This window comes from Papilio xuthus, unplaced genomic scaffold (genome assembly GCF_000836235.2).
Source record: "Papilio xuthus unplaced genomic scaffold, Pxut_1.1 DF826961.1, whole genome shotgun sequence".
NCBI classification, from domain to species: Eukaryota; Metazoa; Arthropoda; class Insecta; order Lepidoptera; family Papilionidae; genus Papilio; species Papilio xuthus.
The window spans coordinates 3,558,076-3,579,968 of record NW_013531688.1 but is presented as its reverse complement, the minus strand read 5'-3'; the positions used below and the strand labels follow the sequence as shown (position 1 = coordinate 3,579,968).

The 21,893-nt window shown below is 32.4% G+C and overlaps 3 protein-coding genes across 8 annotated transcripts; 2 read left to right on the top strand and 1 right to left on the bottom strand.

Moving 5' to 3' along the window:
- Positions 1-1,607: 1,607 nt before the first annotated feature.
- LOC106120171 (serine protease easter) lies at positions 1,608-10,978 on the top strand. 4 transcript variants are annotated; one of them, XM_013315415.1, is made up of 11 exons: positions 1,608-1,626; positions 2,007-2,127; positions 3,199-3,374; positions 4,121-4,337; positions 4,598-4,788; positions 4,867-4,972; positions 5,584-5,761; positions 6,487-6,603; positions 7,039-7,154; positions 10,206-10,401; positions 10,759-10,978. In XM_013315415.1, exons 2-10 carry the CDS (start codon positions 2,064-2,066, stop codon positions 10,286-10,288), a joined length of 1,248 nt encoding a protein of 415 aa, XP_013170869.1. In that variant the 5' UTR covers positions 1,608-1,626; positions 2,007-2,063; the 3' UTR covers positions 10,289-10,401; positions 10,759-10,978. The 4 variants fall into 4 exon arrangements, with proteins under 4 accessions (XP_013170869.1, XP_013170867.1, XP_013170868.1 ...); XM_013315413.1 differs by lacking the exon at positions 1,608-1,626 and adding an exon at positions 1,659-1,894; XM_013315414.1 differs by lacking the exon at positions 1,608-1,626 and adding an exon at positions 1,659-1,894 and having other exon boundaries at positions 1,997-2,127.
- A 193-nt stretch (positions 10,979-11,171) lies between these two features.
- BAEE (BzArgOEtase) lies at positions 11,172-17,513 on the top strand. 3 transcript variants are annotated; one of them, XM_013315419.1, is made up of 7 exons: positions 11,172-11,192; positions 14,287-14,411; positions 14,630-14,801; positions 15,357-15,462; positions 15,734-15,921; positions 16,180-16,293; positions 16,730-17,513. In XM_013315419.1, the coding sequence occupies exons 1-7, from the start codon at positions 11,189-11,191 to the stop codon at positions 17,038-17,040; spliced, it is 1,020 nt and encodes a 339-aa protein (XP_013170873.1). In that variant the 5' UTR covers positions 11,172-11,188; the 3' UTR covers positions 17,041-17,513.
- Positions 17,514-18,069: 556 nt separating this feature from the next.
- On the bottom strand, positions 18,070-21,128 carry LOC106119959 (uncharacterized). Its single transcript, XM_013315094.1, has 3 exons — positions 21,005-21,128; positions 20,406-20,626; positions 18,070-19,117 (listed from the first exon to the last, which is right to left on the bottom strand). The coding sequence occupies exons 1-3, from the start codon at positions 21,123-21,125 to the stop codon at positions 18,836-18,838; spliced, it is 624 nt and encodes a 207-aa protein (XP_013170548.1). The 5' UTR covers positions 21,126-21,128; the 3' UTR covers positions 18,070-18,835.
- Between the last annotated feature and the right edge of the window lie 765 nt (positions 21,129-21,893).

Sequence of the window (21,893 nt, the reverse complement as noted above, 5' to 3'; positions counted from 1 at the left end):
TGCTGATTATGATTTTTAGTGAAATTCTGTTTACCAATAGAAAGTAGAATTAAACTAACTAGTATTAATTTAACTTACTCATCTTACTAATATTATAAATGCAAATGTTTAGATGACTGGATGGATGGATGTTTGTTTAATAGTATCTCTAAATTTAACTAACATAGTCTGGAAGAACACATAAGCTACCTATTAAGCTTTATTTAATTCCGTATAAACGGAATTCTTTGCCAAAATAAAGCTGTAAAAAAATGAGTATTCATGACGTTATTGTGAGGTTATGTAATTATTTTAATGAAAGAAAAAGTATTTTTTTTTAATTATTTCCCTACGCTATAGTAATTCGTAATAAAAGTCCCTTCCATTTAACAAATTCTACATATTTATTTAAATGTATCGAATTTTCTAGAATACAATTTATAACGAGTTTATGAGAATACAAATGCGTATTGGAATAATGATCAGAATAATATCAAATGGCAACGAACCAAAAATCATCCTACGAAGTATATTTTAGCATGAAATTATTTTATTGTATTAAAGTTCCACGAAAGTATTAAGATAGTCACTCATATGTGGCTTTAAATTCTTGGATTATTTTATATGACTAAGAATTTTTCACCTTCTAAGAAATAACCTTACGTCTTTCCATACAATATATTAAAGGAAAGTGAGACTATTATCGGGTTAACAGTATGATTACTAATAGCTATATATTTTTTAGGATTTTATAAAAACCTTTATATTAGTAGTTAACAGAATAGCGCAGTTCAACTTAATTATCTTAAAAAGCTGTTTGTTGTCTAGTCTAGTGCACAGGACAACTTTAATGGTATTAAAACATCAAGACTCCAAGTATAACCTTCGCCATTGCAATTAAACCGAAGGTGTTTTTTTACACAGGACAAGAACGATGGGAACGAATCTGAGTAATCATAATTGATATTTCGAGTTGGATCGCTTTTTACTGGTAGAATTGTCATTAGTTTCACAAGAAATCGTTTTGTATTGTACCCAGTTACTGTAAACATGCGTCTAACCAATGAGGTGTAAGTTAATGGAATCTTAGAGTACCTTTTGCATGTTTCTGCACCAACCAACTAGTAAAATAATTAAATTACTCTTTCTCTCTCTCTGGCTCTCTGTATCATGAAGTAAATATTAAAAAAGAAATAAAAAATAACCTCACGTACATCAACGTTTTTTAAGGAAAGATAAAATATTGAATTGACTTGAGGAAAATGGCATATGTTTACCTGATTACCAAACAACCTTGTAGTTGTAACAAATATAGATTTAGTTACTCGTTGAATTCGCGATATATTATGTGTAATTTAATATAATAAATTTCGATTTTCTGGAAAGTTACGCTAAGTCACCATTAGGCTTACCAATAACCAGTCTACGGGGATAGCCCTTTTATTGTTATTTGTGAGTATATAACTATCAACACGCATTGTTCGTCTTATTTGGAAGTTTAACGGAAGACGACAATATTTCCGTGGCCGTTTTAAGAGTATTTATTTTAAAATTACACATTTTACATACTATATAAGAAAATAAGTTTTAAAAACAACGTGTTAAAGTTCAAAATTGCTTATTTAAAACATCATACATGATCATAAGGTAGACAGTTTGCTTTTTCTTGTTAAACTAGTATGGTAATGAACGCGGTATCGACGAATGACCGTCGAAGAGTAACGTCATTTCGTATCTCTTGTTATATCTTAGTCACGAAATCAAGTTTATACTTAAAATTTAAATGTTATTAATCAATTTTTTTGATAGAAAATTAAAGCATGCCGTATCCAAATCAAATAACTTATGTACATTCGAATTTCGTGATCTTTAATAAGGAGAAAGTTAACAGTGTTTGTGGTTGGATTATTTTGAGGTATTCAATATTTTGATCTTGTATCGAGTTTTTGTAAATAAATATGTTATTTTAATGACTTTCCGATGTTTCCGTTAGATATGTTGTATTGATACGTGTTAGTTTGCTTCAGATCTTGAGCGAATCGCTAGTGCTATAGTTTGACAGAGCGAGATAAGAAAAATATAAAATGAGGAAGTGTTTACAATGCCTTATGTCTTTTTGTGCATTACTGTTGACGTCCGTTCATTGTCGTGAGTACAAACTTTATTTATTAGCCAATACTATTATGTTAAATAAAAACATAAATCTTAATAAAAATTTAATCACAAACTATTTATTATGATTCCAATATATTTTTTTATTTATAAAACGTATTGATAAGTAAAGTGAAGATCGATTTTTAAAATACTAAAATTGTTTTATTTTAAAATAAACTTTTTAAAAAGGTAAGATTAAAATGACTTTATTTCTTAAAGTTGGAAACTGTATATATTTCACCGAGTAATTACGGATATAAAAGTGTATTATAATTAAGCCGAAGACGTAATTAGGGTCAAAAGACTCATATCTATGTCAATTGTCGGTTATTATTCAAAATGAATTTAATTATTTTTTAATAACATCATCATATTATCATCGTTGTTACATTCCGAATGATGTACAAATAAAAGCAAAAATGACATTGTGAAAGTACGCAGTTGATCTTTAAAATGTGGGTAGATGAAAGATGTCATTTGACCACATTGATATATTGTAAAGTTTATTCACATTGATTACACATAAATAATTGTTTTACTTTATTGTTTGGAACTATTAATTGACGGGGAAAAATGGCAAATCATATGTTTTTTTTCATTTGTTTATTTAATATTCAAATAACTGGGTTGTAATGAATTAAATGTGTTTAGTTAATTACTGATGCACACTATCACTTACGCTTGTGCCACAAGCGGCAATTTACAAAGACTTATCATTTGATCTGTATTTATTTTATATCCTTATAAGATTTTTACTATGTTGGAATATAAAGTAGGAAGCCGCAAACAAAGATACGTATCTAAGTATAGGTAATATTAGAACTAAAGTCATGTTAGTGGTGTTCAAATACAAATGACACGTACCTTTCGAATAAAAAAATAATTATGAAAATCGAATTACTAGGGGCAGAGTTATCGACGAACACAAATTAAAAAAAAAACGTCTGTATGTTTTTTTGAAGTGAGAACCTCCTCCTTTTTGAAGTCGGTTAAAAAGAAAGCTTATTGTTACTGCTGGACACTTATTAGTGATTCAATTTTAAGTTTACTTCTCATCTGTTTCAGAATATTCCGGCGCTAGCTGCGTAATACATGGTGACAATCAACCGGGTGTTTGTTTACCACTGAAAGAATGTATTCCTCTGATGAAGGAGATAAAGAAAAGCGGCACTTCTATATCAACGCAATTAAGGAGAAAATTACAATCTCTATCCTGCGGCTTTGACCAAGATCTTCCCTTAGTATGTATATAAAATTTCTAAACCAAAAACCTAACTGACTCTTTGAGATCAGAGGAAAGAATACGAACCCACCATCAAAATGTTTATAACAGTTTAATCTCGAGGCGGTGACTATGAAACTTACCTATAAACAAACCCACATACATTAAAACTTACTCCTGTGTCACCGTGGGTTTCTGAGACAAAAATTTTAGCCAGCAAAACGTATCGTCATCCTTACCAAAACAAAAACAATAATATGTTTTAAATGAGGATTTTGAACTTAAAAACCCATAGTCTTGTAAAATAATTAATTTTAATATCCTTCACAATTATCAAAGAAATCCATAAACATATTGATTATCCTTTGGTTGATGTTTCAAACGCAACATTTCCTTAAACAGTTGTCCTCTAAAACGTCACTGTGAATCATTTAAATTCAATATGGGAATACTCGTAACATTTAGCACCAATTACGATAGTGTAAATTAGTTTTAGTAACTATTTCAACAAAAAAAGCATAAAAATAGCAATGCGTGTCACTGTGTACCAAAATCAATAAAAAAGAAAAAAACTAGACGAGATATAGACTTGTAGAAACTGCATTGGATCTCTCAATAATAATATCTACATCAATAACGTTTAAGTAAGTTCTTTGTGCACTCGCTCCCGGCGGCACATCGTGGTGATCTTTAGGGGAGGCCTATCCCCAACAGTGGTCGTCATATTTTTTTACAAGGACTGATCTATTAATCTTGTCTTTACAGGTGTGCTGTAGCGCTATTACGAACGATAGAGATGATAGTTCCAGTAACGCGGGTAACAAGAACGGTAATAATGGTGGCCCGCCTGACGTAAGTAGACATCGGAATCTCGGTCTTCTACCAACCCAGTGCGGAAGTATCGAAAATGATAGAATATTCGGTGGGAACAAGACACGACTGTACGAAATGCCTTGGATGGTGTTGATTGCATATGATTCAGGTAAACATCGCTCAGTCTAGATATTATAAATTAATTTCGACTCATATCTGCAGAGCTAATTGCAGGAAGTTCGCTCTTTTTATACTTTGCTCTTTTAGACCATAGCTCTCTATAGGAGCTAGGAGATAGTGAGTAATGCTATCTTCCCGAATCCATCACTTATAGACCATAATTACCAGATGAGCTGAAGACAGTTTAGGTTTTTAGTTTAGTTTAGTGGTTCATTGCTTTCATATTAAAAAAAAATCACATTTCCCCAGCACGTGGAACAAAGTTGAGTTGCGGCGGTACACTCATCTCTGAGTGGTACGTGTTGACGGCCGCGCACTGCGTCAGCTTTCTGGGACCCCGGCTGACGCTGACGGGTGTCGTTCTCGGAGAATATGACGTCAGGAGAGACCCTGACTGCGAGAGAGTTGAAGGCGAACTGAATTGTGCTCCAAGATCAAGGGTCAGTAGTTTATTAAGTACTTATTATCTTATTTTTGAAGATACACCAATAAAAAGATTTTTGTAATGTACATTTCAGAATGTAACCATCGAGAGTGTGATAGCCCATCCGGGCTACACTCCGCAGTCTCTGGTCGACGATATAGCGCTGGTGAGGCTATCTGAACGGGCTGACTTTACTTTAGGTAAGATTTAATACTTTTATATTTCACTTTTTTTCTATTATAACGTGCCTTAGTCGTTTGCCACCTTAATTTGCCAGAGCCCATAGACATCCGGATGTGCAGATGCGTTGCCTACCTTTAATAGGTAGAGGAGGGGACGGACCGAAAGAGGATATTTCTCTTTACTGTGCGTCCCTTTTCTCCGCTAAATCACCATAAGAAGATGGTGAGAAGGGGGAAGATAATAATTAAGTCTCCGGCACGCACAATCGTCAGAGACAACAGATGTTGTTGCCGGCTCTACCATTGTTAATGTTACTATCTTTATTACAATTTAATATCTTATATTTATGTAGCCTAAAGCAACAGGCTGGTTAATTCCATTGAAGTAACACAATTTGGCTAGTAGCTACAATAGTTTTAAGTACTTAGAAGTACGACTTGGGTACTTCACGAGTAGGGTGACTAGGCATTTACTAAGCTAGCGTGTACCATCTTTCGACCACATCATCACTTAACATCAGGTGGCATTATGGTCAAGCGCTAGCTTATTAAAAAAAATTGTTGCGCCAATCTAAGCCAAGTTTATCGCATCTTGGATAAATTAGTGACAGCGAACTGATTATTTTCAGATAGCATGAAGCCATTATGTTTACCGACAACACGAGAATTACAGAGAGAGTCACTGGATGACTTAAAAGGAGTTGTCGCTGGCTGGGGAGCTACGGAGGAAGGGCTTCAATCTCCAGTGCTACTTAGCGTCGATTTACCCATTGTTCCGAGAGCGGAATGTCAAGCGGCATACAATGGGTAACATTTTCTGTCAAATTTGAACAAAATATACGTAAAATTTAGATATCTTTCGATTAAAAGCACCCGGTAAATATTTTAGTTTTAATTACGTGTTTCATAGTGTAAAGAGTTTGACACCCTTTTTCATATGTGAGATGTTTGTTGATAAAGTCAATTAACATCTATGACATAGAGTAGATGACTTTTTAAACTTCTATGCTGCGAATTGTGCAAAATGAACTTGGTAAAGCAATTACTTGTCATGTGATATAGTTAAATTAGTTGTTATTTTGCCGTTATTGTTTAATATCGAACAATTGTTTGTTAATCATTATTCGTGGTCAAAATGACCGATTTAGTATAACATGTTATTGCTGCTGTCAGATATTGTTATTACAATTTAATTACTTAGGTACTTGTGGTTAGAAGATACTATTGTTTAAATATATAATAAGAAATTACATATTTTATTGTAAAGATAACTTAACTCTATATTAATTATTAAGTGACTAAATTAATTAAACTACCAAAATAATACTATAAACTATATACTAAAACTAAACCAAACTAAAAATAAAACTAAATAATATAAAAAGTCGACCCCAAATCGCAGCGGTCGCACGGTAGGGTTCCCAAGAGGCTGGCGGCATTTCCCCGTTGGATGGCCAGGCTCAACCTTTGTTCGAAATGCGCGCCAGCCCCTGGAAATAGTAATATATAGTACAATCATTTATTGTTCGCAGATCTCCTAAAATTCATACTACTCAGTTGTGCGCGGGTGGAGTTCAAGATAAAGATTCTTGCGGTGGTGATTCCGGCGGTCCACTTATGTACCCCGGCAGGACTGTGGCTGGCGTGAGGTATGTAGAAATAAGATAATTTGTAGTTCTTCATGACAGGTAGCGTAGAAACAATTTCCCGGTAGGTCCGCAAAAACATATACATATACTGATAAGTCGCAGATATTACTTAACACCGTGTTTTCTATTAAAACCAATCATCTATTTAAAAATGTTGTGTTACATGAGTGGGGCATTTGACAGTATCTTGATAATGCTTAATTTTCAAGTTCCATTTGGAGAAAGTTTGTCTTATCTTTTTAATAACTTAGTCACCGAACTAGGTTACCCAATGTTAAGTGATTACTGATTACCATTAAAGCACCAGATGAACTGCGTGTATGTACTTCAATTTTATAAACGGCGAGATGGGAATCCGGTCTTTTTACCTCCTCAGTTCTTTGGGTTTGGGTTTATAAATCACAGCAGTTTGGATAATTTTAGTTTACTTATCAGGTACGTGCAACGTGGAATAGTATCGTATGGATCCAAGCGTTGCGGCGTTGGTGGCTTCCCCGGCGTTTACACCAATGTAGCTTACTACATGGATTGGATTCTAGACAACATGAGCAGTTAAGTTCTAAGTTAAAACTTTGTAATGTCTAACGGATGTTAGTGGTGACTGATGTATATTTTCTATAGCTTGTAGATTGTATAACACAGCTTATTTTTTAATTTAGTATAACACAATCATACTAAGCTCTAACTAAAATCGTCTTATAACAAATAATACTCAAATCATGCCAAATGTACATAGGAATATTGTTTTATTATACATATTTAATAATCGAGCATTATTTTTTTACTTTACTTTACCCCCGAGTCGAGGGTACTTGTGACGTCACATAATTAAGAGATAAAAAGTATTGTATAAAATTATTAAACCTGGTTATTTAAGCAAAAAAAATAAAGAAAAAGCTTACAAATGAAGACATAGTCACCCCTAATTTAATCTTGAACACCAAGGTGTCCAAGCTGACGACAGTTATACTTTCAGTTACGTAGATTTCTCTCTCTTATAAAAAACCTTAAAGATATAGGTCCGCAAGAATGTTTATAGACACCTATCTTTTAAGGTGGCAAACAAACAAACAGCCACTTGTATTCGCTGAAATAGCGCAGCGATAGCTCTCCATTGACTGTGAATTGAAGCATCTACAATTGCAGATACGTTGCCGATCTTTATCTTTAGTCCACAGAGTAAGGAACGCAACGAAAGAGAAAAGTCTTCCTGTGGTTCCCTTCTCCGTCAAATCCGCTCCTCTTCCCACCCTTTCATTAAGAAAAAGTTGGAAAGGGAAAGAGGACTCAAATTAAGCGTCCGGCACGCACACATATCTAACGAATTACTTCCACTTTACAACTGTCTTCTGTGTGGTCGCGGTATTTTACCGGCCTCTTTGTCCTTTCAACAAATATTTACGCGGGAAATTCCATTGTTAAAATAAATTAATTTAAAAAAAATACGTCACGATCGCTAGCTAATATACTTGTACATATATACATACATGTATAGTATACTCATATATACTTGATTTAAAATTCAGTCATTTGCTCCAGGCATCCGTTTAGACAAAAAAAAACCAAGACTTCTTTTCTAATCACTAGTCCATTTACAATGATTTTAATGTGATAATAATGTTAATAAACAAAGCCAGTTTTGTATAACATTTTTGTACTTTGTATACCTAAATATTATATGTGAACACTAAGTTTTGTTTTTTTTATGTATATAATTTTGACAATTAATTTTTCAGACATTTTGTAAGTTCGTAAATCAACAAGAACGCCATTTATGTTAATAAAAATGAAATAAATATGTTGATGGCCGAAGCCCGATTCAATGTCATATTAAAAGGTCACATGAAGGTCAATCCGTAACGAAAAGATCCTAAGATTTATAATTAGTAATAATTACAATTTTGCACCTGTTACCAATTGAAATTTCTGTTTATTTTTTAAATCGTAACTTAAAACTAATCGATGTCTTTTCTTACAACTTGTTAATAATTTAGAAGTCACTTAATCATTTACTTAAAAGTTGTTTTATATACATTTCTATACTAAACCTCCCTTTGTGATCACTTAACGTGTCTGAGTGCGCTAGGAAGAAGTATATGTTAACCAGTCTTGACTCCAGACGAATAAAATATATTCTATGACGTAAACCGAAAACTTTTATGGAATAACCAGAAAACTTTTCGAAATGAGTAGCCGGCTACTATAAAATGAATGGACCAGTTACTCTAATTAAATAATAAATTACATTTTAATCTCCATGAAATCTATACGAGGAAACCCCATTGCATTCCAATTAACCAAGGATTCTCCGGAATGTTCATTCCATGAATTTTGTATATTGAAAAATAAGTATAATAATACTTGTCTTCTTTATGATACGACTAGCTATCACCCGCGACTTCGTCCGCGCGGAATTAAAACAAACTTAATAAGTAGCCTATGTGTTCTTCCAGATTATGTTCTACATCTATGCCGATCCATGCAGCCTTCAAACAAACATCCATCCATCCATCTAAACATTCGCATTTATAATATTAGTATGATAGTATGATATGATTTCGAATAGAGATCAGCACAACAGATTTAGGAAAGCAATAGACAGGACAACACGAACCAAAATGTATTACCTTGTTACCACAAAGTACAATATCAAGTTTGACATGCCAGTGGCATGTAACCATGTGTATTTTGAGTTTTTTTTTACTCAAACAAAGAGGCCCATTATCTCACGTGCTAATGGATTCAATAAACAAGATGGCTATGTTTTTTTAAACGCTTTTTCCTGTTATAATGTTCAATGTAAATGGCAACGAATGTTTGTGTTAAATCAATGTTTAAGTGAGTTACACATACAAAGGTAAATTCTGTGCAATTGCTTAATCTTTAGGCTTATATTAGTATATGTATAGCTATTATCACGAGCGTCGTCAATAGAGGAGAATGGTGTCTTAAGATTTGAACCATATGTTGAAAAACATTCTCTTCGGAATAAAAAAAGAATAAGGACCTCCCTCTATCATCGGCTACCCCCTTCCCCTCCCTTGATCATCGGCTGGCGACGCGCGTAATCCTACTAATATTATACCTGTGAAGGTTTAGATGGAGAATGTTTGTTTGAAGTATCTTCAGAGTATAAAGCCGGCATAGATCTCGATGAAATTTGACATAGAAGTAGAGCATAGTCTAGAAAAACATATAGGTTACTTATTATTATTTTTTTAATTCCGGTCGGATGAAGTCGCTGGTAACAACTAGTATATGAATACAGCAGCAACATATACGTATCTATGTTTAGTTGGGAATCGTTACTATTTCAACTGTAATTAGGTGCTAATTAGAATTTATTTTATCCACGAATATACATACTGACAATGAATAGAGAACTGGAAAGGGACTCAACTAAGGGCGTTTTATTACTAATATTTTGACCATAAACGTTAATAAAACTTAGTTATAAATCAGTTGAGGCAACATCTATGGTAACGTCAGACGTTATTTAAAAAATAACTGTCAAAATCATTATTTTTATAATAAAATGATAATAAATGTAATACAATCATGACTAGTTGTGGTTTGCGAAGCTTGAAACGGGCGTTTTCTAGGTACAAGGAGCACGATGAACTCCAAAGGTCTACGGAGGAACGGGTGCCTCGAACGCCGACGCCTAGCTTCGCATCCTGTATAAGCGATTCTTGCAGTTGTCAGCTGTCGTCGCAACAACCAGAACCAGCTGCAACACTCGGTTCACCAGTTACTCGTGGACGGTCACCAGTACCGGAAAATCGCTGCTGTTTAAATGTTAATATTATTTTATGCTAAAGTAATAGAAGTTTATGTTATAAAATTTCTAATGAACTTGTATCGATTATATTATATTAGGAAGAAAATCGATTTTAGAAGCTATAAAAGTGTACCAGGAGCGTTCTAACACTTCAGATTATTGTCACAAGCGCCTATTAAATTGTTTAAATCCAGCTTCTTAAACCCAATAGCTTATATACTATCCAAATACTGTATATAAATATTCTAACTAAACTTCAAAGCGGTAGCTAGGATTGGATTTACAACAATATACGTATGAACTCAGGACCCATACGATACGTATTCTTCAACTATTAAGTACTAGCTCTTCAATTTGTTTTTAATCAATTTCAGTTCATGGAACGTATATCGTGTTCAATGGGAACGTCATGGAAAAGTTTCCATATGCTGTACAAAACAGTCTCCAGCGACAGATTTACTTGGCAGTTGTTCAAAAGTATCATATTCTTCACGCTCGGCTTGAAGTTGTTCAACGATATAGCAAGGCACATGGCAAAAAATAATAAATAATGCATGTCTACAAGATTTTGAATTTAAAAGTATTTATTTTTGATTTTGTGTCATTTCTTTGTCCTTTCGCTTATCTCTATAGCATAGAGTAGAAATAATGGAACTTTGTTTACTTGATTTTTTTTTACGAAATAAAAAAAAGTAATTTTAGGTATATTTAAAAACATTAATGAGTTCTCATAGAGGTTTTACAGTCTTAGGTCAGTGTTAGGTAATCTTGACTACCTTGTCCAGTGTCCAGTGAACCAGTGCAATGGGTATGTAAAGTAAACCTGTAATGTCATACCTAATATGAGATGTATACTCAATACATGCGCACTGAGTGTGACAACAACAAATCTCTAAAGGAGTATAACATTTATAAGATGATTTGACAATATTTTATTAAGAACACCATATAGCCTCTGGGATTTTCTAATGAACACTGCGGTAATTACCAAGCGCTCACCTGCGAGACTTGAGGAAAAAACTGCGCTGAATGATGTAACGAATGTTCGCTTTTGAACGCGTTAACAGCAAGTTTTAATATCAACATATTTTGAAAGTTATATTTTTCTTTGTTAGTATTCAAATGCTTCTTTATTTGGTGATGTACTCTCAAATAAACTTATTATTAGCGAGTAAGGTAAGTCTACCGACTTGTTTGTGTTGTTTTTCCTTATTGTCAAGTGTGTGGGTTTCACTCGGACAAAACCAAATTGTCATCACTGTGATTACCTTTGGAAATAGCGACATTACAATACAATGAAAACCTACGGTTATTCAAGACCTAACTTGCTATTACTATGAAAATGTTAAAAGACCTCCAAATTCGTTTATTAATCATTTTAAAAACGTCGATTGAAATGAACACTTATTCCAGTATCATAGAAATGCGACAGTAAGAATATAGCACTGAAATGCACGAACATTACTTTCTATTTTTCTTTGTTAAACGAAAAATACAGGTAAAAGTTTTTTAAAAGCGGATGAAACTTGGAAACGGCGTATAGTCGTAAATATGAGCAACATATATTTATTGAGATTAGAATTCGCGGAAACCTGATATTCGCTTTATGCAAACACTCGCTAGTAGATTCACTTTAGTTGGCCGCACGAACAAAAGTGGGGACCACGCGTCGTCACACACGTTTTTAACTTAATATTTATTATATTCAAGATATGGATACATAGGATAACTTGCTTCTTTCCGTAATTGTTGTGAATAATATGGTATATTGATGATAACCTTTTGAACAACGAGCTTGTTTATCTATCACTCTACAAGACGTCGCCGTTTTAACAACATAAAGTGAATATATGATAAATTTATATTGAAGTTTGTGTTTTGTAATGGATATAAAATGCAAAGCAGTTGTTTTGAGTATTCTGGCTTCGCTTGTTGCAGCCCAAGGTATGTTTTTTTTTTCTATTTCAAATCGTATTTTTTTAGTATCATATCTTAATAACAAAAACTTATATATTTAAATAAATTATGTTATATAACTTCAAGTAAAATTCCTTTAAAATATAATATAAATAAGCAACTTTTGTAGCAATAACTATAAGCCTTTAATCATTCAATTCAACTTCAAATATGATTTTTTCTTAATGTATTACTTTTTTATGTACAGTCGTGTACATTGTTTTTATAACGTATTTATGACAAACTAGTTTTTGCCGCGAATCAATTAGCGCGGCGTTCATAAAATCTTAGTTAGTAGCCTATGTGATCTTCCAGATTATGTTCTACATCTATGTCAAATTTCACCGAGATCAATCCAAACATATCGCATTTATAATATTAGTAAGAAGCAAGTAGATATAACGTCTACGATATATTTTAAGAATAAATTAAAACATGAAATTAAATGAAAACCTTCCAATATTATTGATTATAAGATTCTATTCTTGTATCTTGTATATATATTTCCCCATTATCGTCTATAATGTGGCAATTATCAATTTGTTCTGCAAATCCTGAAATTGTCACAATGGCATCGTTCTTTATTATATATTTACTTGATGTATTATACACTTTAGTACGTGGTGACCAAAATAATAGAGAGTAACCTTTTATAGCGCGATTGTACCAAACATAATAATGTTCTCGACCAATGACATGACGGTAGAAGCAAACCCGTTCTCTATTATCTGTATTGTAAAGATGTGCGCTTGCGGAAAATACTGAGCTGGCAAATAGCGTTACTTTAGGTAGATAATAACATTTACATTGTACGTTATTTTGATGTTATAACCTCGTAAAAGATTTAAAGAGCACAATAAAAATGGCTACAGAACTATAAGCTATTTTTAAGGAAAGGGATACATGACGTGATGTGTACCGATTTCTCACGTCACTGACCGTGGAAACATTACTCTTATATTGTGTGTTTCCACTGTCGACAATCTTACTTCTTACTAATTTTATAAATGCAAATGCTTAAATAGATGGATGGATGAGTGTTTGAATGTACCTCCAGACTTTCTTAACGAATCTTGATGAAATTTGGCATACAAGTAGAAGATTGTGAGGAAGAACACATAGGCTACTATTTTTTTTTTAATCCACGGAAACGGAGTCGCAATCGACAGCTAGTTTGTAATAAGTTGATCATGTGGTTTTTGTAGTAACTTTTCAACCTTAACTGGGAATAAGTGATGATTTAGACCACCCATCCTCCCCTATAAATATTTTTTTTATCATTAAATTCACATAATTATTGAAAATAATTACACGTGACGTTTTACTCCCATATCCATTCTCGTGATTTTTTACATCCCCGGTCTTTTGTGGTATAAATTGGATCTTCAGACGACGGCTTAAGTGATTGTTGTAACTTCTGCCGCCTATATTGGGAACAGTGAGTCATTTCAGTATACCATTATTTGATGGAAACTTCACTCAAGTCACAAATATCTTCTATCGATTACATATAAAGATTTTTAGTAATTCAATAATCCTTGCAACAACACACTTTTGCGTATAATTTGATTATTTTGATATGTGCCTTCCAGTTTTTAATTGCTCTTTTTTATTTTATTTTCTTCCCAACGTAGACGTTGTTAATTGTTGAAAAACCGGCTTAAATCTAGCCTGTTATTGTAGCTAAATCTCGTCGGACTTCTTAGGTATTCGGTTGACGATAATTATAAATACTTGTTTTTTTACAATCCACTTATGGGCTTGTAGATGTTTACTCTTTCCTCTTGTTTAAAAAGCTTGATTTTTAAGAGACTTGTCAAATTAAATTATTTTTTTATATCGTACATATAATTTTATCATTATTTACTTATGTGCTCTTGTCTTGTTCCATATTTTAATTATTTGAAGTAACAATATATTAATTTGATTTATTTTTATAATTACAGAGCCATGTCAAGGCGGAGCTCCTTGTGTTAGAGTACAAGATTGTCCTGCCATTCTGAGTCTTGTGAAGGACCAGGCAGACTACGTCAGGGACTTTGTGAAACCATTGCGATGTAGCCCAAACGAGGTAGACAATAGGTATCTTACATTTAACTAAATAAGACTAAGAATTATAGTTTTCGTTTGTTTGGTTGTCGGCCTAAATAATTTATTGACGTCATATGTAAACGTAATCACAAAATTACTTTATCAAAGTTTGAGCTTTTACACAAACATTTATATTTCAAATTTTTCGATTTAGTGATAGAACGAATCCATAAGAATACAGTGCGTTTTATTTTTCAGTACAAAATATGCTGCCCTCCAGTTTTTAGTGACGCAGGCGCATTATTCAAGCCGCAGTCAGTGTTACCGGACACCAGCGTGTGCGGGATAATGACAAATGACAGGATCGTTGGGGGATCTATCACCGAGCTCGACGAACATCCCTGGCTGGCCTTACTGCGATATGATAAACGTTAGTTAACGAAAACTTGAAGAAAATAAAAAATAAACTGCTAAACACGTATTTCCCCGGTGTCGGCGCAGACAAGTTTTGAGTCCATCGGGGAAGCTTCATGACACCGGACAAATACGTGTTAAGCCGTTTTTATGTTAATTTATAATAATGTCTCACGAAAATAAAAACATGATTTTTGTTCGACTGACGAGTGGGTAATGTGGGAACATAAGTTTTTTGCCCACTTGTTCAGTGGAGGTTTTAATGCCACCAGCATGTTGCGCAAGATTTCTACTTCGCCCCTGTTTTTACCATGCCTTTAACAGGGGTCAAGAGAGATTGTGTAATTGGTAGACCTGTTTAACCCCTTTTTGTTCAGCCCCCCAGGCAGCAATAGCCTTTCATTTACTGTAATCTTTTTGAAGCACAGTTGGTAGCAAATGGTTTTTGTCATCAAAAAGTGTGATGTAATTGGGATTTATGAGATTATCGTACCCTTCTTGAACTTAATTCTTATAGTTGGTGTATTATTGGCACTACATTTTCGTTTGAAAAGATTCCTGTGTTTTACAGCAAACGGCTGGGGTTTTTACTGCTCTGGAGTTTTGATATCATCGAAATACGTGATGACCGCCGCACATTGTATTAAAGGAAATGAACTGCCGCCCACATGGTTATTGTGAGTTTCCATTTTTATTATAACTATATTTAAAAATAATTAACGAGAGAGTTCATCATTATCAGCTCACTTTACATTTCCGTTGGTCGGAGTCTTCAATAAGTTATGGGTGACTAGGACAAAAGCTTTTTAACTTTACAGCCCGACAAACAAGAAATACTGTAATTATCGAGTTTGTATGTACCTATATTCGATCGTTTTATATTATTTCTATGAGCGTTGTACGTATGGCCTAATTTTCGTAACTCCACAAGATTGTTTAAAATTTTAGAACTCAAGTCCGGCTTGGCGAATGGAATATTACCAGTTCGAGAGATTGCGTCGACGATGACTGCAGCCCGTCCGTTCAAGACATCAACGTTGTGGAACGCATAGCTCATGAAAACTACAATCCTGATGACATGCATCAACACAATGACATAGCACTTTTGAAACTGGCGCGCGACGTCGTGTTCTCAGGTAAAGTATACTGGAACGAGAGTTGTTTTTATTTATACTAAAATTATTAATTTTACTTTGGGTATCTCTAAAATATTGAGTTACTTGAAGGTTATCTTTTAACTTAGTTATAATCACCGATATTGTTTTAAAGTTAATTTCTGGATTACACTACAATAGTACAGAATATAAATAAGAATTCAGATGTTTAGTGTCCATTCGTACCAATGTTTTGTTTGTATGAATAAAATTATATTATAATACTGATTTTATTTTCAGATTTTGTTAAACCTATTTGCCTTCCGTTAACCAATGCCCAACGTACCAACTCGTTTGAAGGTTACGAAATGGAAGTGGCGGGATGGGGCAAAACTGAAACAAGTGAGTCTTTAGGTACATTATTCGAGCAAATAAGTATTTCTATATAATTAAACTAATTGGAATGTCTGTATGATGTATATAAAAAAAATCATATTTCGAACATGATTTCTGTTCGTCCACAAGTAGGCTATTGTTTCGAGTAATCTCCGAAATGGTGGGAGCGATTTGAACAGGAATACTATAGGGATGGTTTTTTCTGCGATGTCGAACAAATGTGTTAATAAAAAATATTTATCACTTGGACACTCATTAAAAAAAATTCAGCATTTAGTGAAGAAACTTTTCCGATTTTGTTAACTAACCCAACTAACAATAGAGTAGTGACTTTTTTAACATCCTGTATTCTAAAACGGTTCTGAAAAACGGGATGGTATTCGATTCCTATTCTTATTGTGTCATGTCATTTGGTTCTTTTATCTTTCTTATAAAAAAATTGTTTTCATTTCAGAATCAATGTCCGAGATAAAATTAAAGGTCCGTGTTCCAGTAGTTAATTCAAGCACATGTACAAGTATATACAAGAAAGCGGGCAGAGTTATAAATGAGAAGCAACTTTGTGCCGGAGGCAAACAGGGTCAGGACTCGTGCCGAGGGGACTCCGGTGGACCTCTCATGGCCTCGATGCCATCCGCACAGAACTGGTTCGTGGTCGGAGTGGTGTCATATGGTCCCAGTCCGTGTGGCACGTCAAATTGGCCCGGAGTGTATACACGAGTCAGCTCATATGTAGAATGGATACAATCAAAGATTAGTCGTTAATTCTATCGAATTAAGACGAGACATTTTTTATTTTTTTTTAAAGTGGAATTATTTTTATATCGTAATTTTTACAAATAATAAAATTGGATGTATTTAATATCGAAAACAAAACCATAAAACGTAAACATGATATATTTGTTACTTATAACGAAAAAACAATTTTTAAATTTTTTATCTGTCTGTTTCAAAAATCTTTGTTTTGGGCAGCCTTAGAAACGGCTGGGCCTATTTCAATGGAGGTTTTACTGGTAGGTAGCTGATGTGTGGGGTGTAACTTAGTCTCTTATCTTAATTCTGTGCTGAGAAAGTCAGGGGCAACAACTAGTATGGAATATCATTGAAATCAAAATCTTTGAATACTCAAGAAATCAACTCATTATATTATATAATAAAAAACGACCGTTATAATTATTATTTTCTTATATTATACTCTCTATGTTGTGCCATGGTTTGTAATAAATAAATAAAAAATACTTCTTGTCTTTTAAATTACTGAAGCGGATTAAATAAAACATCACTATGCATGTTATAAAAATCTTTATTTTATAATCTATGGCTAATTTATATATCTATCAAAATGTTTATATCAGATCTAAAGATATTCGAATATTTATTATACTACAATATCTAAATCTTAATTAAATTTGAGACAGAACATTTGTACGAATTATAATATATATAAAACCCATGAAAGGTTATTGGCACATTTTAAATTTGATTCATAATACATTTTTCTTTGGAAATTTGATTGGTTAAAAATTCCATAGATAATTTATAAAAATACTTTAAATAATACTTTTCATAATTATAAATTAGCGGTTTCGCTTTAGTTGCCAATATTTATTTTGGATAATATCATTAAAAACATTAAGGAACTAACACTTTTTATACTATGATCATGATTTATCGTAATACTACAGATAAATGAACAAAAAAATATATTATATTAATAAAATTTATTTTTGTATTAACTATTTCCACTGATAAAAGTCAAAAATTTTCAACCCTCGTACTAAAAAAAAAAATTAATTTTTCATAAACCAGTGCTTGACCACAAACCCTTTTTATCGACAATCCAACCAGGAATATAAAAATCTCATCACAATCCTGAAAATAATGAATTAAAATTCATTGCAAACATTAATGAATGATATATGAACCACAAGGCTAATATTTTTATATTCTTGGTTAGTCTATACAAAATTATATGCAGATATTTTACCAGTGGAAATTTACGTTAAAATTAATTTGTCCATTTATAAAAACGTGCGTATGTAATTATTTGTGAACAGACAATTTTATAATCAAAAAGATATATAATATATAAAAGAAATACATTGAAACTACATATAAATATATTAAGGAATGTTATAATGGAATGTTATTGTGCTTATAAGGAACATTTTAATATAGAAAAGAAAAAAAAACCCTATCCATTAAGCAAACATATAAAAAAATGTTTACAGACAATAAAATATTTTAGTAAAATCAACAATGCACATAAAAATATCTTATTTCAGGTACATATCCCGAACTAAAGTTACTACTTAGGTACTGAAGAGCTTACTATGGACAAATGCTCAAAAAAAAACATAAAAACTTTGCAATTTGTGACAATGATACAAATTAAAAAATATATAATTAGCTTTATAATAAGTCTGTCTCTGTTACACTCAATTAAGCTGCAAGAAAAGGATATATTTTTGGATATCTATTTAAATCTAAAAGTATCATCAATATTGTATATTCCAAATAAATAATAATAATTAATAAAAAAAAACAAACACATACATACTTAAGAAGCAGCTGTTATTTCAATAGAGATGTTATCCGGGGTTGGAGAAGGAAATTCTTTATCTTCTTCAACCGTTTCTTCAATTTCTTTCTTCTTTTCTTCCTTCTCCGGTGCATCTCCATCATTTACAACTTCATCATCATTTCCATTAACTTGAATTCCTTTTAATACTGCTTCCTGTAGTTTCATACTGAACTCTGCATCAATTTCCGATATCTTATTAACCAATCTCTCTCTTTCCTCTTCAGTCCATGTTGGATACCATTCATTAAATAATTTTATCTGAAAGAATATATACTAAAAATTAATTGTTTGCATAGTTTTACATATTATATATCACTTATTTGTTCAAAAAAGAACTTGAAATGATGAGATGAAACACTGAAAATGATAACATAAAGAGTTAAAAAGCAAAAGTTAACATGACATGTGGGAAGAATGGTATATAACAAGTACATAAACTATAAGGTAAGAATGGGAAGTGGTAGTGGATTTGACCGAGGAAGGGACGCATAGGAAAGCGATATATGCTTTTTCTGTGCGTCTCCTCCATTGATTTAAGGTAGGCAATTCATCTGTTATTCCTTATATAGGTAGCAGTCACTGCACTTTTTCAGCGTTTTTAGGTGACTTCTTCACCTCGGTTTAAAAAATGTGGATAGTTTAATTTAGGGATAAACCTAACAAGACATAAATTGTATGAAAAGTGAAAAAAAGAGAGTGACTTGTAACTTCACTATTACTAGATTGATTTCAAAGACCGAAGAAAGTATGGCTTGGAGATGGTGTCTACAACTTAACTTTAAGGTAATAAAGGTTAAGTTGTAGTTACTTAAAGTTACAAAGTTGCTTATTTCTTGAAACATAAATGTTTTATAAATGTTTATGATAGTGTTTTATCAATAGTGTAGTCATAGTTTAGTTTACAGATAAAATTCCTTATTAACAACTATAAACTGAACTTGAAGAATTTACCTTTAAAGTATAGAAAACAATCACTAGTGGGAAATAACAAATATTATCATAGCTATTGTCTTGCGTAACTATGAGTCATATGCTGAGATATTTTAATTACATCTGTCATTAATAGCATTTGAGCAAATCACTATAATAAAACAAAAACATTATATTGTTTTTTTAAGAATCAAGCTGCATTTTGAAAAAACTTATACCCATAAAGAACTTAAAACCTATTAAATATAGGATGTTAAAATATTTTAGACAGAAAACAATATAAACTAAGCTATCTTGGTTGGTAACTCCTACACAATGTCTACTTTATAATTTGTTGAGTGAAAAGTAAGTGTAAACATTTGTTCCATTTACATATTTTATCAACATATGAGCATCCTGCTTGTTTAGTCATTTATCTCAGTGTTTAAACGTAAAATAATTTGGTTTTTGACATTTCTTTGCATGTTTATGTGCCAGCATGTCTGTATTTTAAGTTTTTATTAGAAACACTTTTATATGATTTGCATATATTCTCTACCTTCTCCATTCACTTGCTTATTATTCACTTGTCCAAGTTCAGCTGTATGTATATTAAAAGATCATAAAAACTACTTACACGGCACTGAAATAAGCTGACAGGTTTATCTTGACATGAGAGATTGGAGAGAGTTGCTGCAAGTTGATCAGGTTTATCGCTGCATGCTGCAGCTAGGACAGGTAGGAAGTCTTCACGCTGGTATTCACTGAACTCCTGGAACCATTGCAGTATGTACTGCAGCTGTGCTTGTGATGTTAAACCTGTGGCCGACATACTGCGGATGAAGGGACGATATTCACCTGGAAATACAGGAAAAATGTTTGTTAAAATATGTCAAAAAATTAAAGATTTTTTATATACTGGATTTTGTATAGCTGATTAAAAGCAATATAAATAATGTGGAAATTAATATCTTTAAGGACACAAATTAAGAAGTCAATACATACAAATAGAATGCACTTCTAGACATGTAAGCAGTCTCAAACCTTTTACTACAACAATCAAGGTTATTGTCTAGACTAGATTTATATTTTTATTTCTTTTTACAACTAAATATTAATGAAATTTTATTTAATCTAAATTAAATAATCCTTAGTAATAAAAAATTAAAAAGTCTATTATTTTAATTAACACTCTAAATTTAATTAAATTAATAAAATTTTGAAGCACTGACTAACTTTCAAGTGCAGGAATGCAAACTGCAGAATTAAATAAGATACTCATGTTAAGAGTTGTAAAATAATAATTAACACGACACGACACCACGAAGAATTCAATATAGACTGGCATTAATGGCATCAAAGTGATAGTTTCTCGATACAATGCCAACTTTCCACCACCTATTGACTACTACGCAAGGTTAAATAATCGACATTTCACCTGTACGTGTTATATCATACGGAGATTCACTTTCCATTCATTCGAATTTACATCTCAGTAATAGCTACATGTAACAATGCTAATTTATAAAAGAGAACGCTTTATCGCTATGTTACATATAATAAAATATACACAAACAAGTTTCACTTACCACTTTTCAACCTGTCCGATGTGAAGTATATTATATATTTGTTTCGCGTACTGATCTATATTAAAGGCTCACAAAATATTAAGTGAATTATAAATTTAAATAATCATTTAATGTTAATTACGTTTGTAAACTACGAGTTTTCGATATAAGCATTAAGCAGATTGATTTGACAACTTGACAACCAAAAACCACAACAAGTCAACAGAGATCAGAGATTAGAACAGCATAAATAACATTGTTATAAATTGTTGTTGACAGCAACACTGAATACTGTTTTTATCGATTGTTGGTTCATTGATCCTTTAACGATGTTTTCATGCATTAATAATTTATTTTAATAGAGTTTACTCCTAAGTTTAATCTTTTAATATTATTTTGGATAGATATCAAGGATCATCATCGTTCTGTATGTGTCCACTGCTGTACAGAGGGCTTCTACAATAAAATTAGTATAAGGTTCTACGAGCACCTCATCTTTCTGTCGTTTTCACGAGGTCATTAATCATTCTTGAAGGAGGTCAACTCTCATTTACTTG